Here is a 16916-nt window from a genome sequence, read left to right on the forward strand (position 1 = left end):
CTGCCAGCAGAGTTTGTCCCATTTTATTCAGTGTGTGTTATATACCTCAGTACAGATGATTAACCAGTGGATTAACACAGGCAGTGATTCACAGTGGCAAACACCTCTGCAGTCCTCAGAGGCTGTCTAGATCTTTCCATAGCTGCACTTTGCCGAGGAGCCACCTCATTTTCAGCCCAGAGTCATCTGGAAATGGCCAGCTGCAGCTGGGACGTCCAGACCCAAGCTCCATGAACCAAAACCCTCACCACCCAACTTCTGACCACGCTTTATCTTTGCCATATGCTAAAGGAGGGCACAGATGATCTTTAGCATGCCATGTAATGGGGGTAACAAGTACCAAATGTTGCTGTAGCTCTTGTGTCAGAAATGTGCCATACGGTGTGAACGTGTTAAGCTGCAGTTGCTCCCATGGATCTTGGCGTCATTGAGTTCAGCTCTGCATCTCTATGCTGCTTTTACTTCTTCTTCCTTAAACTCGATCAGAAACTACTGCAAAAAACCCAGCCTTGCTATGCATTGCTTTCTTCATTTCTGTTGTAGGCAAATTACTGGTGCAGAATCTGTTCTTGCTGTTATGGTGTATTTATTGTGACCAAGTGTGCGCATTGATCTTGGAGCATACTGTTGTGATGAAGTGTCATCCTTGTTCCCCAGAGTAATGGTACTCCAAGCATACCTTGTTTGCATTCTTAGGACATCAACTTTTTATCAGTCAAAACCCAAACGGGGCATCTAGAATGAACATCAACAAAATACCTGTGGTCTTCCAGACTGCTTGTGGCTCAGCACAGCAGAGGGCAAGCTTAAGCTCAGTTGCCGATTTCAGTACTAAGTCCTGCAGAGGCTTTGATCAAAATACTTTGTATTTTCCATCTCACTTTCCTTCCTGTGTTGAAAGAGGAAGAGTAGTAGCAAATACTACATACCACTGTTTCTATACAAACAGCATATATCTTGCATATTGCTGTTAAATATTAAGCAGTGTTATATATTTTACAAAGCACTGATAAAGGACTTTGAAGAAGAAATTAAAATGATAATGATGTGCTGTTTACATTTTTCTTTTGATTTGCTGCATTTTTTAACATATGAAATAGAAACCAAATATTTGATGTGTGTTTGACTCTTTCACTTTTGAACTTTATTTTGTTTTTAATTCATAAGTAGCCCCTCATTTTCTGACCTAGCATTTTTGAAGAATTTAAGTTATGTTTTTCTAAACAGTCCTTTATCCAAGTTCACACCAAAAGCACTGTGGATTTGGGCTCCACCCTCTACCCCAGACAGTCCTGGGCATGAAAGAAAAGCAAATCTGTCTTTTAATAAGATGAAACGGAGTTGGATAAACATCAAATTAGAATTGCCTGACTCTTTCTGGAGCTGTAGATTCACATCTTGTCTAAATAACTGCTAGCGCTTCATCCATTTGAAATGGATATGTTGAGCAGTTTATACTTTGGGGATCTTTTGAATAAGACCTTAAAAGAATGACATTTCAGCTGTTATGCACAGCCAGCAAGGATTTGTGGTGTTTTGCCACAATTACCTGGCAAGATTGCCTTCTCTTCCTTGATGGCAGGGTGCACTGCTTGTCTGCAGGTGGCCCTCCTTGAGCAGGGGGGTTGGACCAGATGACCTCCAGAGGTCCCTTCCAGCCTCAGCCAGTCTATGATTCTGTGATTCGTACTTTCTGCTCCAAAAAAGCTTCCCTGTTACTGGGGCTGAGCTGGTAAGATCCTTGAAGGTATTTGGAGTGTCATTATTTTCTCTTTGTTGTATTATCAGTGATTATACATCTATTTGATATAAATTCAAAGCTTACTGAAGCCACTGAAACTTTTAGAGAGCGGGGGCACTGGATCACCTTGCCATGCAGAAGACAACTTGGAGTGAGAATGTGTTGTACATTGCTTAAACACAAAAACAAAATCAAGTGAAAGTTGTGCTTTTTTGCCCATTTTTTTATAAAATGTATAACTCGTCCCATGAAAGACAGACCAAGGGCAGTCTCCATTAGTTTGCATTAGCATTTCCCATTCAGCACTTCCCTTGAAACATACAGGTCAAAGGAGAATGAATATATGCATGACCTACATCCTTCAAAGATTATTTTCCTAGGGACAGAGGTCTGTCCTCTGATTGTCCTCTGAGGGAGTTTATTTCTCGCATCCACAGAATCGACGACTGTTTTTGTGCATCTCGGAAACTGGATGCGGTTGCCACTGAAGCGAAGTTCAAGCAGGACCTGGGTTTCCGGATGCTCAACTGTGGCCGAACGGATCTGGTTAAACAAGCCATATCCTTGCTGGGGCCGGATGGGATTAACAGCATGAGTGAACAGGTAACAAGATAGAAACGTAAAGAAGCAACTGTGAAATGTGTGAGTTTTGCCTGCTTATCACAGAAAATGAGCCCCAGCTTTCAGCTAAACATAGACAGGACCTTAATGCTTTCCCTGCATCACTTTGCATTGAGTTAAATCACCGCCAGGTGAACATCTATGTTAAGTTTGGTCTTCTTGAGTTGTATTGATTTGTTGGTACTGAGGTAACTCAGCATGAGGGTGAATGCATCCCCTTAAGTCTTCTTAACAGGGAACTGAGTCAGCTGAAGCGAGAAGGAGATCCCAAGAGAGCTTAGCATTGATCTGAATACTTAAAACTGCTTTCAGTGTCATAAACAGTGGTGTGGGGCAGGGTTTTCTGAGGTGAATGTCCTTCCACTGAACACGGTCTTGGAGTCTGCAATGCATGTCATGTGAACCACCAAACCCTGGCAGGAAATGGTTAATTGTTGTCAGTCTTTAATTGGGTTGAGCCCAGTTTGAACTGACTTCCCAGATGTGGAAGTCTCTGCAATGTTACCACTCTGTGAGTCGTTGTGGCCAACATCCACCAACTGAGGAGCCTAAATTTCCCTGGAGTTACATCTCCATGAGTCTGGTGGTTTTGTCTGGAGATAAACTTGCCTCCATGGCTGCCTACTGGCAGCAGTCTGTTAGACTGTGATGCTCACCGAGGTGCTTCCCACTTCCCAGTGGGAGATGACAGCCACGGATATTACCGTTTCCTTTTGAAACGGAGTCCCCTGAATTTTCTGGTGCCCCTGATGAAAGTGTCACTGCATGTTCCCAGGGCTGTGACATCCCCTTTGGCAAGAGGCAGGTGTCTGCCGCCCCTGAGGTGGTTGCCTGGGACAGGAGCTGGTTTGTAAGTGGATTTAGGTCCTCTGAGATGAAAGCCGCTCTAGGAATGCGAGTTATGTCGCTGTTCAGGAGCTTCAGTATGAGTCAATATTGTGGATTTGTTTGCGAAGGGCTTTAGAAGAGAGCAGTACTCCTCCCAGAAAAACTGTAATGGAGAGCTCATTCCAAGGTTCATACATGATACTTTAAAAAATTATTATTGTTTTAAGTTAGTCTGAGCCTGGAAGCTTTTCACAGCATATTTCCTCTGTCCTCCAGGCTGAAACCTGGGAACATTCTGGCTTGATTCATCAAAGTACCTAATCATATGCTTAACTCGGAACACATGCTTACATCCTGTTTGAGTGAAAGTTAAGCCTGTGCTTAAATGCTTCGCTGGATCAAACATCTCACGTCTCGTAGGATCCCACATCATGCAGGATAGAGCCCTAAGTGATACAAGGCTGAAAGAAAAAGAGCTATTCTTTTTGTTTTGCCAAAAGCCAAATGCTGTTTGCATTGACTGTACATGTTACCGTGTTCCTCTATGTGTGTTGAACACTAATGGTGGGCTCACTAAGAATTCTCTCCTCCCATGTGCAAAGGGAGGGGGCTGAGAGATGCTGCAGCACGAGGTTGGGGCACCATCAGAGGCAAAGGCAACAGGGACAGAAGTGCAAGTGGAGGGGAAGTTAGAAACCTCATTAACTCTTTAAAGCCCCAATACATGACATTCTGGGCCCCTTTTAGTCAGTGGTAAGTCCTTCACCTTCAGCAGGGCCAAAATATCCCGTGTGGTCCCCAGGCAGACCTTTTGCTCCGGGCGTTGCTGTGGGGTTCTTCACTGTGACTGCCCCCATGCTGTGTCTTGCAGTGGGGAGCCCCAGTATGGGGCTTTCAAATTCTTTTCTTCAGGTCTGATAAGACCCCTTGTGCTAAACACTTGATTTAATTATTGAATGATGCCACTTACAGGAATTGAAATAACAGTTGAAGGAATATGTATTTAATTTTAAGCTGCCACCCTGTCCCTGTGTTTCAAGGCCCAAACACAATTTTTGGTAATTCTTATGGTCCTGTTTGTTCCTGGAGTGTTTATTGACTGCCAAAGGAAATGTTTTGCCACTAGACTGTAGCTGAAGTAGTTTCAAATTCTCTTTGGAAGTAAATTCACGTCACCCAAGAACTCTCCTTGCCTGGAGTGAACTTTTTTTTTCTTACTAGTGGCATGCGGCCCCAAATGCCTATTCCTTTTCTGTGCATTTCCAGAAGTAAGCTGTGGATTTGGTCCTGTGAAATGCTCCATGTGTTTCGAGGGGGCTTTAAGTACCTTGAAGGAACAAACCTTAATTTATATTTTCTCTACAAGGGCAGCCCTTCCATAAATGAGCACCCAGTACCTTTAGCCCTGCATGCAAACAGGAAAAATAGGATAGTTCGGCAAAAATAGTGGTGCTGGCCTCTTGCTAGGAATACCAGTGTCATGGCTCTGTGTCTGGCCACGCTGGGCACCTCCCATTTCTCTGAAAATAATTTCACTTCATGGCAGCACTCAGGTTAAACAGCAAACAGGCTATTGTCTGACAGCAAATTTACCAGGAGACCTCGAGGTAGGCTATAAACATGCATCAGAAGTAGCTGCATGCTCCAGTAGATTTACTGCAAAACAACTGATAGCTGTTGATCAACACCCCCTACTGTATTTAATAAGCAGATTTTTCTGTTATAATTTACGATAGATTTAATGATTTTTTCATGGTTTCATCTGGACTCATTACCACAGCCACAGTAATACTTATCTTAAGGGAAATGGTGATCAGCCGCAGCAGGTATTTCAGATTAATACAAATTGCATGGTAGGGGTTCTGTAGTGAAGGGTCACTTAATCTACTTTTCCTCCAAACAGGGCCATGTTTTCCTATAGCCAGCAACTTGCAACAGTGCTGTCTGGCATTTCATTTAAAATTAAGTCCTTGTTTGCTAGGGAGTGCTATACAAAGCTTTTACATCTCCAACCCCTTATGGTATCTGCATTGGAAAAGCTGTGCCTGAATCTAACCTGTCTTAAGAGAAGCTTGGGATGTTTTTAAAGGCTCTTTTAGTACTTAAAACATTAGATTTTATGAAACTGCAATCATAGAGAACTGAATAGAATTACTGTCTTTTTAAAATACCAGTGGAAATATGGTTTGATTAAAAACATTTCTCTGCTGGGCCCCTGTGATTGTTTAACTTAGCTGGCAGCCAAGTTAAGAAACAGCCAGTGTCAAGACACAGCCACTTGCAGCCCCCCCAGATTCTTTGTCCCCTTCCCCGCCCCCCTCCCACCAGGGAATTGAGGAGAGAATTGGAGGGGTAAAGGTGAGGAGACTTGTAGGTTGAGATAAGAACAATTTAATAATTAGAGTAAAATAAAATTAAAATAATAAGAATAATAATGATAACAACTATATATATATCTGAGTGATGCAGAGTACAATTGCTCACCACCTGCTGATAATGATCCTGGAGGAGCATAAAGGAACCCCAAACCTGAAATCACAATCCTGGAAAAGCGAGCCCGAGCAATTCCCGAGAGGATCCCCCCTCCCCTTTCGGGTCAGTCCTGGATAATATACTAAACATGACGTAATATGATATGGAATATCGTATTGGCATATCCAACTGTCAATTCTGGGTTTTACTAACTGCTACACTTTTCTTCTCCACCCCCACCTTCCAGTCCTCTCTTCTTGGAAACTGCCCAAGCAGGTGTCCTTGTAGTTATCAACATTTCTTCTCATAACAATCCTCAATAAAACCAAAACACAGTGCTTTCTAGCTACTAAGAAGAAAATTAACCCTATCCTAGCAAAAACCAGGACAGCCCTAAAGACAAAGATGCTCAGTTTAGTATATGAAGATGAAAGTGAGGCTGACAAGCCTAGTTTCACTCAGGAGTTTGAGGGTGCTGAGGGTAACATGAAAAAAAAAAAGCAGTCAACACAAGTGACATAAAAAAAATGAGATTTTACAAAAATGGTTGACATTTGCTAGTCTGAGGGGCATGTCTGTAACAGAGGTAATGGCTTTTGTTAAATACATACTGTTAGTCTTGATGGTATATACTTAAATAATTGTTTAAAAAAGTCAAAGAGAGTTCTGTGTTAAATTTGTCAATTCCTTTGTTTTTTAACTCCAAAAAATGACTAGGGCATGACTCCACTGATGTATGCTTGTGTCAGGGGTGATGAGGCTATGGTGCAGATGCTGCTAGATGCTGGAGCAGATCTGAATGCTGAGGTGAGGACTTTTTGTTGGTTGTATCTTTGTTCTGTTATTTGTTTACATCTTAAACTACCGTTTAAAACTGTACTAATTAATCTGTAATTAAAAAGAGAGTAAGTTTGTCTTATCCTGTACGGCACCACTTGAAATAAATAGTGAAATCAAACTCCATTAGGTTAACATTGGAATTCACTGCACATAAGGCGTCATTGTACTTACCCCACAGGTAATACTGATTTAGTTGTGTTTGAACACTGCAAATTAATACAAGCATTAGCTCTAGCATGGAACACAGCTCTAATGATAGTGGAAGGACTCCCTGAATCTCAGCTGAGTTGAAATGAAGAGGGTAAAAGAAATGCCCATCTGATAACCTGACTAAGCTTGAGCATTTCTATGCATTGGGATGCTCCAGCTAAGCATCCCCAGCACACAAATGCAATGTAAGTTCCACTATTTTGTTTTACAAAGTGCCTTGGGCTAAAAACTGCTGGATGAGGAGCTTGAAGCTTCCAGAATATAAACATCTTTGCCAAATGCACATCACAAACTTAAACAATCTGTCCACCAAGTAGATGGTGGTCCGGCTGTGCAATGCAGGTATGTACATTTTTAAAAAGCCACTTGAAAATCCACAAAAGAATTATTTGTTAATGATTCCGGTTTCAATTTGTTGAGGTCATGAGTAAATTAAGCTGTCTGCTTCACTTATCTGTGTTCCATCTGTTCTGTTTGGACTTGAGCAAGCTGATAAATTGTAGTCACTACTTTCAGCCAGACATTTTGCACTTTTAAAAAATCTAATTTAAAAGTAGAAATGGATGTCACCTGTAAGAAACTGATAGTCGTTACTATCTGATTGCTGTTTGGTGGCTTATGTGAAATCAGCTGATAATTTCAGTTCCTCAAATTCAAGTACACCACCCTCAAGAGCTGTCAATAATTGAATACTCAAACCCTTGTTACTACTCTGGATAGACATACCAGAGACTGGATGGGCGTGGAGACTGATCTCTCCTTTATCCCTGCCTGTGGCTCAGAGGTGAGGTGGCATTATCTGGTTCCTAGGACAGGTTTTCATTAGGAGCAGTCCTCCCAGTTGCTCCAATAATCTTTCAGACTTGAACCAAATGCAAATTTAAACAGTTTCGTCTTCCTGAAACTGCTGACATCTGAGAGAACAGCTCCAGTGAGGGATGTGAACCTCCCTGATTCATTTCTGTACAGTGTTTGCTCTAAAATCAAATGAAAACACTTCGGGACAAGAACTGTGAATAATTATGGTGTGCAATTATAAGATGATTTGTGCTCACCACAACCAACTGTGCAAATTGGGCAATTACAGGAAAAAAAAAGGCAAATCAACCATGAACAAAAATAAATATTCTGTCAGGTGCCTGCATCATTTTCTCCCTTTCACTTTGCAAATCGGTTATATATATGTTTCCAAAAGTAGCCTCAAAAGCTGGGTGCCTCCCTTTTTGATTGCCCATCTTGAGTGAAAATAGTCTCATTTCCAGATATGCTGAGAAGCTGCAATTCGCTCTGGAGTCAGTGGGACCTGTATCTGCTCAGCAGATCTCAACTGAGGCCTTAAAAGCCTGGTCAGCCGCAGGTCTTCTGCAAACACTGTGTTGACTGGAAAGAACTCTAACCAAAAAAAAGGAGCAAAGGAGTTAAAATGACTTAATGTTCTTTGCCGCTTGCCGTGGGCTGCCCTGAACAGCGGTGGGAATTGGTGCTGGAGGAGGAGCTGGATGTGTTCACTGAAAAGTGACCCTGCTCATCCTCACTCTCCGCTGCTCTTGCTCCCCAGCCTGAACCCCAAGGCTCAATTCGCTTAATCTTCTTCCTTCTGAGCAGTCCCAGACCCAAAGAAGCCCCATGTCTGTGCTCAGACACTGGCATACTTCTCCTGTTGGCACTTTGAGCTCTCTTTTTGGCAAATCTGGGTGATAAGAGCCAGGTGCTGGTGCAGATCTGCTCCTCTGGCAAGCCACAAGATCTGCCTGGGCTCTTCAGATTTTGCCCTCATCCCTGTCCTTGGGACTGAGAGCCTGGTCGGGTGCTTCTGGCAAAACGCTGCATGTGGCGCTTGGAAATGCGAGCTGCTAATGTAACCGAGCATTTAATGACTAGCCCTGCTCCCCTACATGGATAAAAGTACTTCAGACAAGGTAGCAAAAGCATGGCTGGCTGATGAGACAGAGAGATGGTGCATCTTTTACTCTGATTTTAGTCCTTCTCTGAAGATCAATAATAAGATTTTGAATTTTAGTGTCACGCTCCATCTGAGTGTGCAGTCTTAGATTGCAAACGTTCATTAGATTTTACCATCTCTGTGAACCTCATCAATATTAATACCTCCATCTTTAAGACAGGGAAGCTGAAGCAAAGAGTGGTTATTCATCTTCCCCAATGTCTACATTAGAGGCACCAGGCACTAAGGCATAGAAAATGGAAGGAGCAATGTGAAAAGTACCATTTTGTTTCTAAGGATATAGTTTGCATCTCTTTTAACTGTCACCACCTTGCTCTTTTAACTCAACTCAGACAGGAGACGGTGGTAAAAGGAGTTTTCTTAAAACATCTCTGCAATGCTGCTCTGCCCCATCACTTCTCAGCTGTCTTTTTTCCTCCCATGGGAGAGGAAGAGCCTGGAAGCATATCTGTGAACTTTAGCATAGGGCTTGTGATGTGTCTTTCATGATGACAGTGACAAAAGCCGTACTGGTTTATACGGAAGGAATTTCTTTGGGCCTGGAGCAATCCCAAGACTCGGTGCTGTTGATACACAGTCTGGAGAAGTCAATGGGAGCAGTCCTGATCTGTCCCTGCTTCCCCAGTGTGTGCTGCTGTAACCAGCTGTGGATGTTTTGACCTTGTGCAAAAGTATCTGATGGCCAGTGGTTTAGATGGAGCTACAGTAGTTGGTAAAAAGACTTCATTTGGTATGAACTCTATTCAAGCTGTCAAATCAGCACCAACAGTTTTAATATTGAGAAAATTTTTGCAGGAAAAAGAAAATGAAACCAATCATTTTATAAAGCACCTTTCCCAGGTTTTCTATTTTATTTACTCCCTCACATGCCTGGCTTTCAGGCAGGTTGAATTTTACTACGTATAGCTCTTTAAAAAAATAACTTTAATTTGTTTGTAGGTTGTCAGTACTGCTCATAAATACCCATCCGTCCACCCTGAGACCCGCCATTGGACAGCTCTGACATTTGCTGTGTTGCATGGACATATTCCTGTAGTTCAGGTATTATTGTATTTCCCTACCTGCATCTCATTCTTTTGTTTCTCCTCTTCAGTTCTAATTACATCCATCTCAAACCAGTATCCTCTTGTCATACTCATATTGGTTACTTCTGCTTCTTCTAGAGTGTGCTGATATATAATAGACCTATTATATAACTAATACAGTGTTCAAACCTTAACCAATATGAGGTTTAAGTAGAACAATTTTAAAGCAAAGTTGCACCAAAGAAAGTCTGACAACTCCTTGTGCTCCTTCCTGACCACTTGTTTTATATGTTTGTTTATTCATTCATTACACTTCCTTACACTATTATATTCTAGCAAACACAAAACCACTGCCTTGGTGAGGGAGAGGTGGACAACAGCCCTTGTGCTGCTCCAGAGGGGGAGAAGCACTCGGTCTCCTTTACCCCCGCGAGGCGTCGCGTGGGCTATGCTGGTTCTGTGCTTTGGCATCTCAAAAATTGAGAAGGTTTATTCTTCAAAACAGCTGTGTCAATGGTACACTTAACGAAGCACCAAAACTGTGAAGGCCCCAAGACAGAAATGGCCAAGAGGGGGCTCGAATGCAGGCTCCATCCTGCTCTCCTTGGCCACTTTTGTTGTCAGCGTTGTTGTTACTTACGTGGAAGTGTCCCTGATGGAGATCACAGCTTTTGGACTGCGATTGGTTCTTAAGAATTGCCTTTCTTTTGGCCATGTCTTTATATAAAAGATGGAGGTAATTGGAATCTGATCTACTTTACGATGGTCCTGGGCTCCTAGAAGACTGTGAAGGAAGGATGCTTGTTGGGCTAATTTTCAGTACTTTCATCTTCAGTGCATTACTTCCTAACACTGACCTTACCCCATTTCTCATTCAGAAACACTGGGCTACACTTTTTTGGCTCTGAAGTTGGACACTAGTGCTCCTGGTGTCTGGCAGTGTAAGATGAGCGAAAAAAGGAATCATTTTGCCTCTGAAACAATGGGCAGAATTTGCATGTCTCTTGTTTCTGTTGTATCTTGTTTGCAGCTAACAAGAAGCATTAGACTCTCATTCGTCACTGTTCATGAACTCTGAAGGCTGTAATATCTCCGGTTGCTTTAAATGGTGAATTTTCTTTCTAGCTGTTGCTGGATGCTGGAGCAAAGGTAGAAGGTTCCTTGGAGCATGGAGAGGAAAATTACTCTGAAACTCCTTTACAGTTGGCAGCAGCTGCTGGTAAGGACTTTCTCCTCCCACTGTAACAAATGCTTCAATTGGGATCTGTGGTTTAGGTGAGCAAATACTGGATTTTAAAAGAAGTAAAAATGCTTCTCTTGACTTGCAGGAAATTTTGAACTGGTCAGTTTGCTGTTAGAGCGAGGAGCTGATCCCATGATAGGAACAATGTACAGGAATGGCATTTCCATGACTCCACAAGGTGACATGAACTCTTTCAGTCAGGCTGCTGCACATGGACACAGGTAGAGTGGGAACAAGTCTAGTGGCATCCTTCAAGCGCTTATTTTTTTGCCTGGGCATCCGGTTTGAGCAGATGAGTGAAAGTTGTGCATGAACAATTGAACATGCCACCAACTGAGCAGAGATGTAATGCTTTTTGCTAGCATGTGAATTTAACCAGTTGGTGGTACAAGCTGCTTTATAGCTGAGGGAAAAAAAAAAAAGGAAGGGAGCTCCTCGTGGTGTGTTGCAATGTGATGTTTGTTAAATGGTAGCTGATGTGACGGCAGAAAGGAATGCCAAGGACATTCCTTCTGAATATCTTGTTGACATATTTCTCAGGTTTGGGGCAGATTGTGTCTGTACTGCTGCAGCATTAACTCTGCATCTGTGTTTACTGTACAGTCCTGTGTGCCTTAATGTTGTATGTATGCTGCAAATTTTTTTTTAAAAAAAAAAAAGGTAATGAAATGAGCACCTGGCATGCATGATCTTGCAACGCTGAGGAGTTGACTACAGTGTAATGAATTAGTATTATAATCTTCACATTCCTACTTTTCTGATTGTAGCCATCCAGAGGAACATAGATACAGGTTAGAGACAGTACCTACCGTCTGTTTGCTTAGAGACAAGCTGCCAGTCTAAGAACATGCTAATGGCATGTCAGTGCAGGTTCACAAAACACAGCCTGTCTGGAGCTTGTGAGGGATCCCTGGGACAGAGAGGACAGTTTGGTTATTGGAATCTCACGTTCACTGCTCTGGCCTTGCTACCAGCCAGCATGAGCAGGTACCGCGTGCCAGAGGAGGACCTGGGGCTCTCCCCGGCTTGGCTGCTGGCTGTGTGTGTCACAGGTTCTGGCTCTTATGTTCCTACCTGTACACTGCTCACACACACTCCCTCCTCCTTCCCTCTCTGCCCCAGATTTGTTTGGGACATGCCATGCCCCACTGCCACCCCACACCAGGGTCTGAGCAGATACAGGGAGGACATCAGAGTACAAGGGAGGTGGGATGGGAGCCAGCCTGGTTTCTCTTCTCCCAGCTGTAGAAACCGAGGGTGACTCTGTTGAGATCAATGAGGTTATGCTGGTACAAACCTGAGGACACCAAGTCTCTGAGTTTGGGCTTTGCTATTTGATGGCCCAGCTGTATCGGTGGCTTTGCAGAGTAGTCACAGATGTGCTCGAACCTGCCCTGACTGGCCTTGTTAAATGTCTAGCTGCTCCAGCTTTCCCAGACTGCTTTGAGTGTTAATCGAGTGGTGTTGCTTTCAGTAGCTCCAGGCAGCTCTCTTCTCAAGTGGACTCTATGGTGAAAGTCCTGAGAGCTTGTCCAGAGGCACCTCAGCCTTCCCTGATTGTGGGAAGAAGTTTTGAGTCACGTTTAGCTCATGAGTCTCTGTTCCCATGAGATGCCCCCACACCTGCGACATCTGTATGGTTCCTGTCATGACAGCAGCGTCTTGATGTGGCCCAGGCAGTGCAGGTGGGCTAGCAGGAGTGGTGACTGCCTCAGGTCTGCTCTCAGCTGGTCTGGCCATTTATTGGAGTAATTTCCTGGATAGGTGTCCTAACTTGCCATGTCACAGCAAGTGTCCAGGCACAACAAAAGCCTAGCTACTGATTCTGCTCTCCCTCCCTCTCTTCCCCTCTCTCCCTCTCTCTGTTGTGGTGTGATTGACAGGAACGTCTTTCGTAAGCTGCTTGCTCAGCCGGAGAAGGAGAAGAGTGATATTCTGTCGCTAGAGGAGATCCTGGCGGAGGGGACAGACTTGCCTGACTCGGCGGCAGCTCCACTCTGTGCCAGCCGCAACAGCAAGGCCAAGCTGAAAGCCCTGAAGGAGGCCATGTACCACAGCGCTGAGCACGGCTACGTGGATGTGACCATTGACATACGGAGCATAGGTCAGTCCTGGTGCCCTCTGCTCTCCCTCAGGGGAGGGACCGCTCTAAGAAACGCCTCTCGATGGGCTGTTGCTTAAATCGATCGCAGTTGCATCTTCATTAACTCCTGTGGAAGCAGAAGGTGATGGGGGATCTGGCAAGTTCCCAGCCCATTTTTGGCTCCACAGCATACCCCACTCAGGGGTCATTGTCACTTTTCTGCAGAACGGAGTGGTTTCCGCCAGCAGCCATCTTCACTGCTGCCTGGCAGAGTGTTAGCTAAAGCTCTGAGGCAGTCTTCAGCTCCCGCAGGCCACCTCCAACAGCTCCTCTGCATAAAGCACTCCGCCATTAAAACATACTTATTTTCTGAGGTTTATGAGCCTCAGAGAGCAGGAGCAGGGAACTGGCTTTTTGGTGTGCTATCTGTGCCAGCATGGTGCTTGAACATCATACCAGCCTGTTGGGAAATCACTTCTACCCATTCTGAGGATGGCTGGGTAGCAGGGAGCGAAGTTGGGGGAGGAATTGGTATGGACTGTTTGTTTACCACCCCCACTAATCTGCCCTCAGAGACATGGGTGCCCAGCATACCTCTGCCTGGTACACCACCACTCCAGCCCTGGAAACATACAGCAAGGGTCAGGGCATGCAGTCCTCTGAGTGGTAGCTCACTGGGTGGGCTGAGCAGGCAAAGTACTGGGTGATGAGGGAGAGGAGAACGATGGGGCTGCTCTCCAGGCACTGGACATTTACTGAATTGGAAGGAAAAACCTTTTGTAGCCAAACAGCAGATATGCATTTCCTCCCACTCTGTTCCACAAGAGCAGAAACTAGGTCACTCTCAGCCTAGTGCCTGCAGAGGTCCATTAGCTCTGTGCGCTTTCTTTCTTGCTCAGTGCATGGGAGCAGTTCCCTTTAAGTTCCTGGAGAGTGGTTCTGCCACGACAAACTACTCGAAAAGGCTGATCTGCTTAACTTGCCCAGTGCTGTTTAGGGAAAATAGTAATGATCAGGAAAGGACATGGGGTAGCACTTAAAGAAAGTTTTAATCTGAAGACCACCAGTTTGAATCCAGTTGGCTAGTGACCAAAATTGGTTTTTTTGCCATTTAATGGCTCTCCAGGGCCACATTCAAACAAATGAGCTAGTGTAAATCTGGTTTCCAAAAGGCTTTTGCATCACAGAGCACCACAGCAATTACCACAAATTGGCAGTCTCAGCAGAGAAGCTGAAGGCTAGATGAGCAGAGAGAGAGACCACAGCCTTCTCTTAGCACTTGGAGGAGAGCCTCTGTGCGTTAGGTCTGGGACATCCTGATAAAAACCAGCCTTCTCAATTGGGGATAAATAGGAATTTGATTTCTAGGGTTATTTGACCGCTTTTACTTAAAATGTTAAGATTAACATAACTAAAGGTAAAAAAGCAGAAGGGCACATCCTTCTCTGAAGCTGGAAATGAGCTCTGTCCTCTGTCCATAGGTGTTCCTTGGACGCTGCACACGTGGCTGGAGTCCTTGCGCACATCCTTCCAGCAGCACCGACGACCCCTTATCCAGTGCTTGCTAAAGGAATTCAAGTCCATTCAGGAAGAAGAGTACACAGAGGAGCTCATCACACAAGGGTTGCCTCTGATGTTTGAGATACTGAAAGCCAGCAAGGTAGGATAAATTATGTGTTTTAAAGGAATCAGTCTCGTTCCCTTCCCATAAGACACAAAGATTGCAATATTGTTTTTGCACAACTGTCCCAAAGCTTGTTTAGACTGTACAAGATTATTATTATTTGTATTATGTATCTCAGGCTTTTTTCACTGTGAAAGCATGGGTTAAAAACACATAAGCTAATCACATCTCCTGCTAGAACAGTTTAATACTGATGCTAACAATAAGCTGGAGAGACAACAGAAGCTGATGCATCATGGTGAAATTAAAGTCAAAAGGATCACTGCAGTATGGCAAGAAATGTTAATAACCAAACCAACCCAGAGAGTAACTACCCAGCTTGTTTTACAGGACCGAACAACAAAGCTAATATTCATGTTTGCTTTTGATTTCTTTAACCTCTCACATAACTTTGTCTTCCCTTCATGTGGGATTTGGGCTCTTAAACTTGTGGGAAGACTGGTTTCTACAAGCATGCAACAGGATAATTTTTTTAACTCTTCTGTGTGAATGTTTGTACTTGCAGCCTCCTCAGATTTATTCTTTCAGCTGACATTTTTTTAGCCAGACAAATCAGAGTAACAAAACCTTTTGAGGGAGGTACTGTTGGATATGCAAGTATAATAGCAAAGGGGATGATCATGGGGCAGGCAAGGAGAGGAAAATGTCTTACCTAGTGAAGGCTGGATACTTCCTTTTAAAACTTGGTATAACCAACAGTCTCTTCTCTACTGGTCACCCTGACAGTCAGTCACTCCCAAGGAATGCCCAGTCAACTTTACTGTTACCAGAAAATCATTTTAGTGATGAAAAGCATCAAAAGAATTTGATTGCTCTTCTTTTTCTCATGCAACACAATATATGTTAGTATTGTCTTGTAAGTGTTTAATTGGGAAGTGAGTAACATTTCTAACCCAACTCTACATGTAATGGCAAGGAGAAAATAGTTTTTAGCGCCTGCAGCAATAGCCTAAATAATGAGAAAAGGGAAGAGGTTCTGGGGCTCAAAACTAAAAGGTTCCAGATTTAGTATAGCTAGGGAAAGCCTACATGGATTTACTTCTTATATCCTGCTGCAAAAGAGGGCTTGGACCACAGTCCCGAGCAAATTGTGAACATTTGTTCCGGCAATTGTTTTGATTTTTGATCCCATGAGCCTTCCCTTTGGAATTAGTTTGTATTGGATGGGTATTTCTGAAGAATATTTGAGGTAGCTTTTAGGAAATAATTCCATGTCCTAGGATTTGTAGATTCCTTGTTCTGAACTCACTTGCATTTATGTATGTCATCCAGAAGCTACCAGCAATGTGCTGTTTGGTTTGGAAGCTGCTATGAAACTAATCGTATTGAAAACTTAATGGAGATTAAGTTTTAGGCCTTGTAATCTAGGATGAGGGATGGCTTTAATTGCCCTTCTCCTGGGTGGCTGAAGGCAAAGCCAATGATCATTGTTAGAATAAGTTATTTACGTAGGATTATACCTTTGTGGCATGGTAGACTGTGTCTTCCAGAGTCTTTTGTAGGAGACATGGAAACAAATAAAACTGGTACCTTCTGCTTTGGGTTCTCTTAAAACCTAAAATGTGGAGGAATGAAACAACTGAAATACCACAAAAAACCCTACACAACAAAGAAGAAATCTGTGCTGATCTTTATTCCTGCCTCTGGGCCCAGGGGAGCTGCCTGTCTTCACTCTTTATGAGCATGCTTATTCACACACACACACACACACACACACACACACACACAGCTTCATATTCTCAGAAAAATAATGAATCATTCTAGGACATGGTAAGGTTTACAGATTGTCTGCAAATGGCATGAATTATTGTGGCAATCTTGTCCAAACGGCCTCTTACAAAGTTCTCCCAGACAGAAATGAGGACAGACTCTATGCAATCCTTTGGAAGGAATCAAAATAAATTCATCGTAGGAGAATGAGCCAATAGAAGTTCTCCCTGGTCACTCTGTAGAAGGCAGCTGAGGAAAGCTGAGATTCAAAGGGTCTTCTGTTCCCCTTCTCAGGAAAGGCTGAGAGCAGAGACGGTTCTTTATGTATACCCACAGAATGGAATCTCCTTTAAGAGGTGCAGAAGGACCGTAACTGTCGCTCACATCCCTCTTTCCGACAGCAAATTGTAAAGCTCTGCATTTTGTAGAGCTGTGGGGAGAGGAGTTTGATTTGCTCACATGGACATCCTTTTCCCTGTGGGCTGGGAACTTCGAG

General features: G+C 43.6%; 1 protein-coding gene across 1 annotated transcript in view; it reads left to right on the forward strand.

Moving 5' to 3' along the window:
• ABTB3 (ankyrin repeat and BTB domain containing 3) overlaps positions 1–16916 on the forward strand; it is a 77409-nt gene that overhangs the window by 38029 nt on the left and 22464 nt on the right. The window contains exons 4-10 of the mRNA XM_010174328.2: positions 2179–2344; positions 6380–6469; positions 9615–9716; positions 10826–10919; positions 11029–11164; positions 12827–13047; positions 14508–14686. Coding sequence (XP_010172630.2) covers positions 2179–2344; positions 6380–6469; positions 9615–9716; positions 10826–10919; positions 11029–11164; positions 12827–13047; positions 14508–14686 — 988 coding nt within the window. The remainder of the gene's footprint in view (positions 1–2178; positions 2345–6379; positions 6470–9614; positions 9717–10825; positions 10920–11028; positions 11165–12826; positions 13048–14507; positions 14687–16916) is intronic.

The sequence above is a fragment of the Antrostomus carolinensis genome, unplaced genomic scaffold, assembly GCF_000700745.2.
Source record: "Antrostomus carolinensis isolate BGI_N321 unplaced genomic scaffold, ASM70074v2 scaffold5698, whole genome shotgun sequence".
Classification (NCBI taxonomy): domain Eukaryota; kingdom Metazoa; phylum Chordata; class Aves; order Caprimulgiformes; family Caprimulgidae; genus Antrostomus; species Antrostomus carolinensis.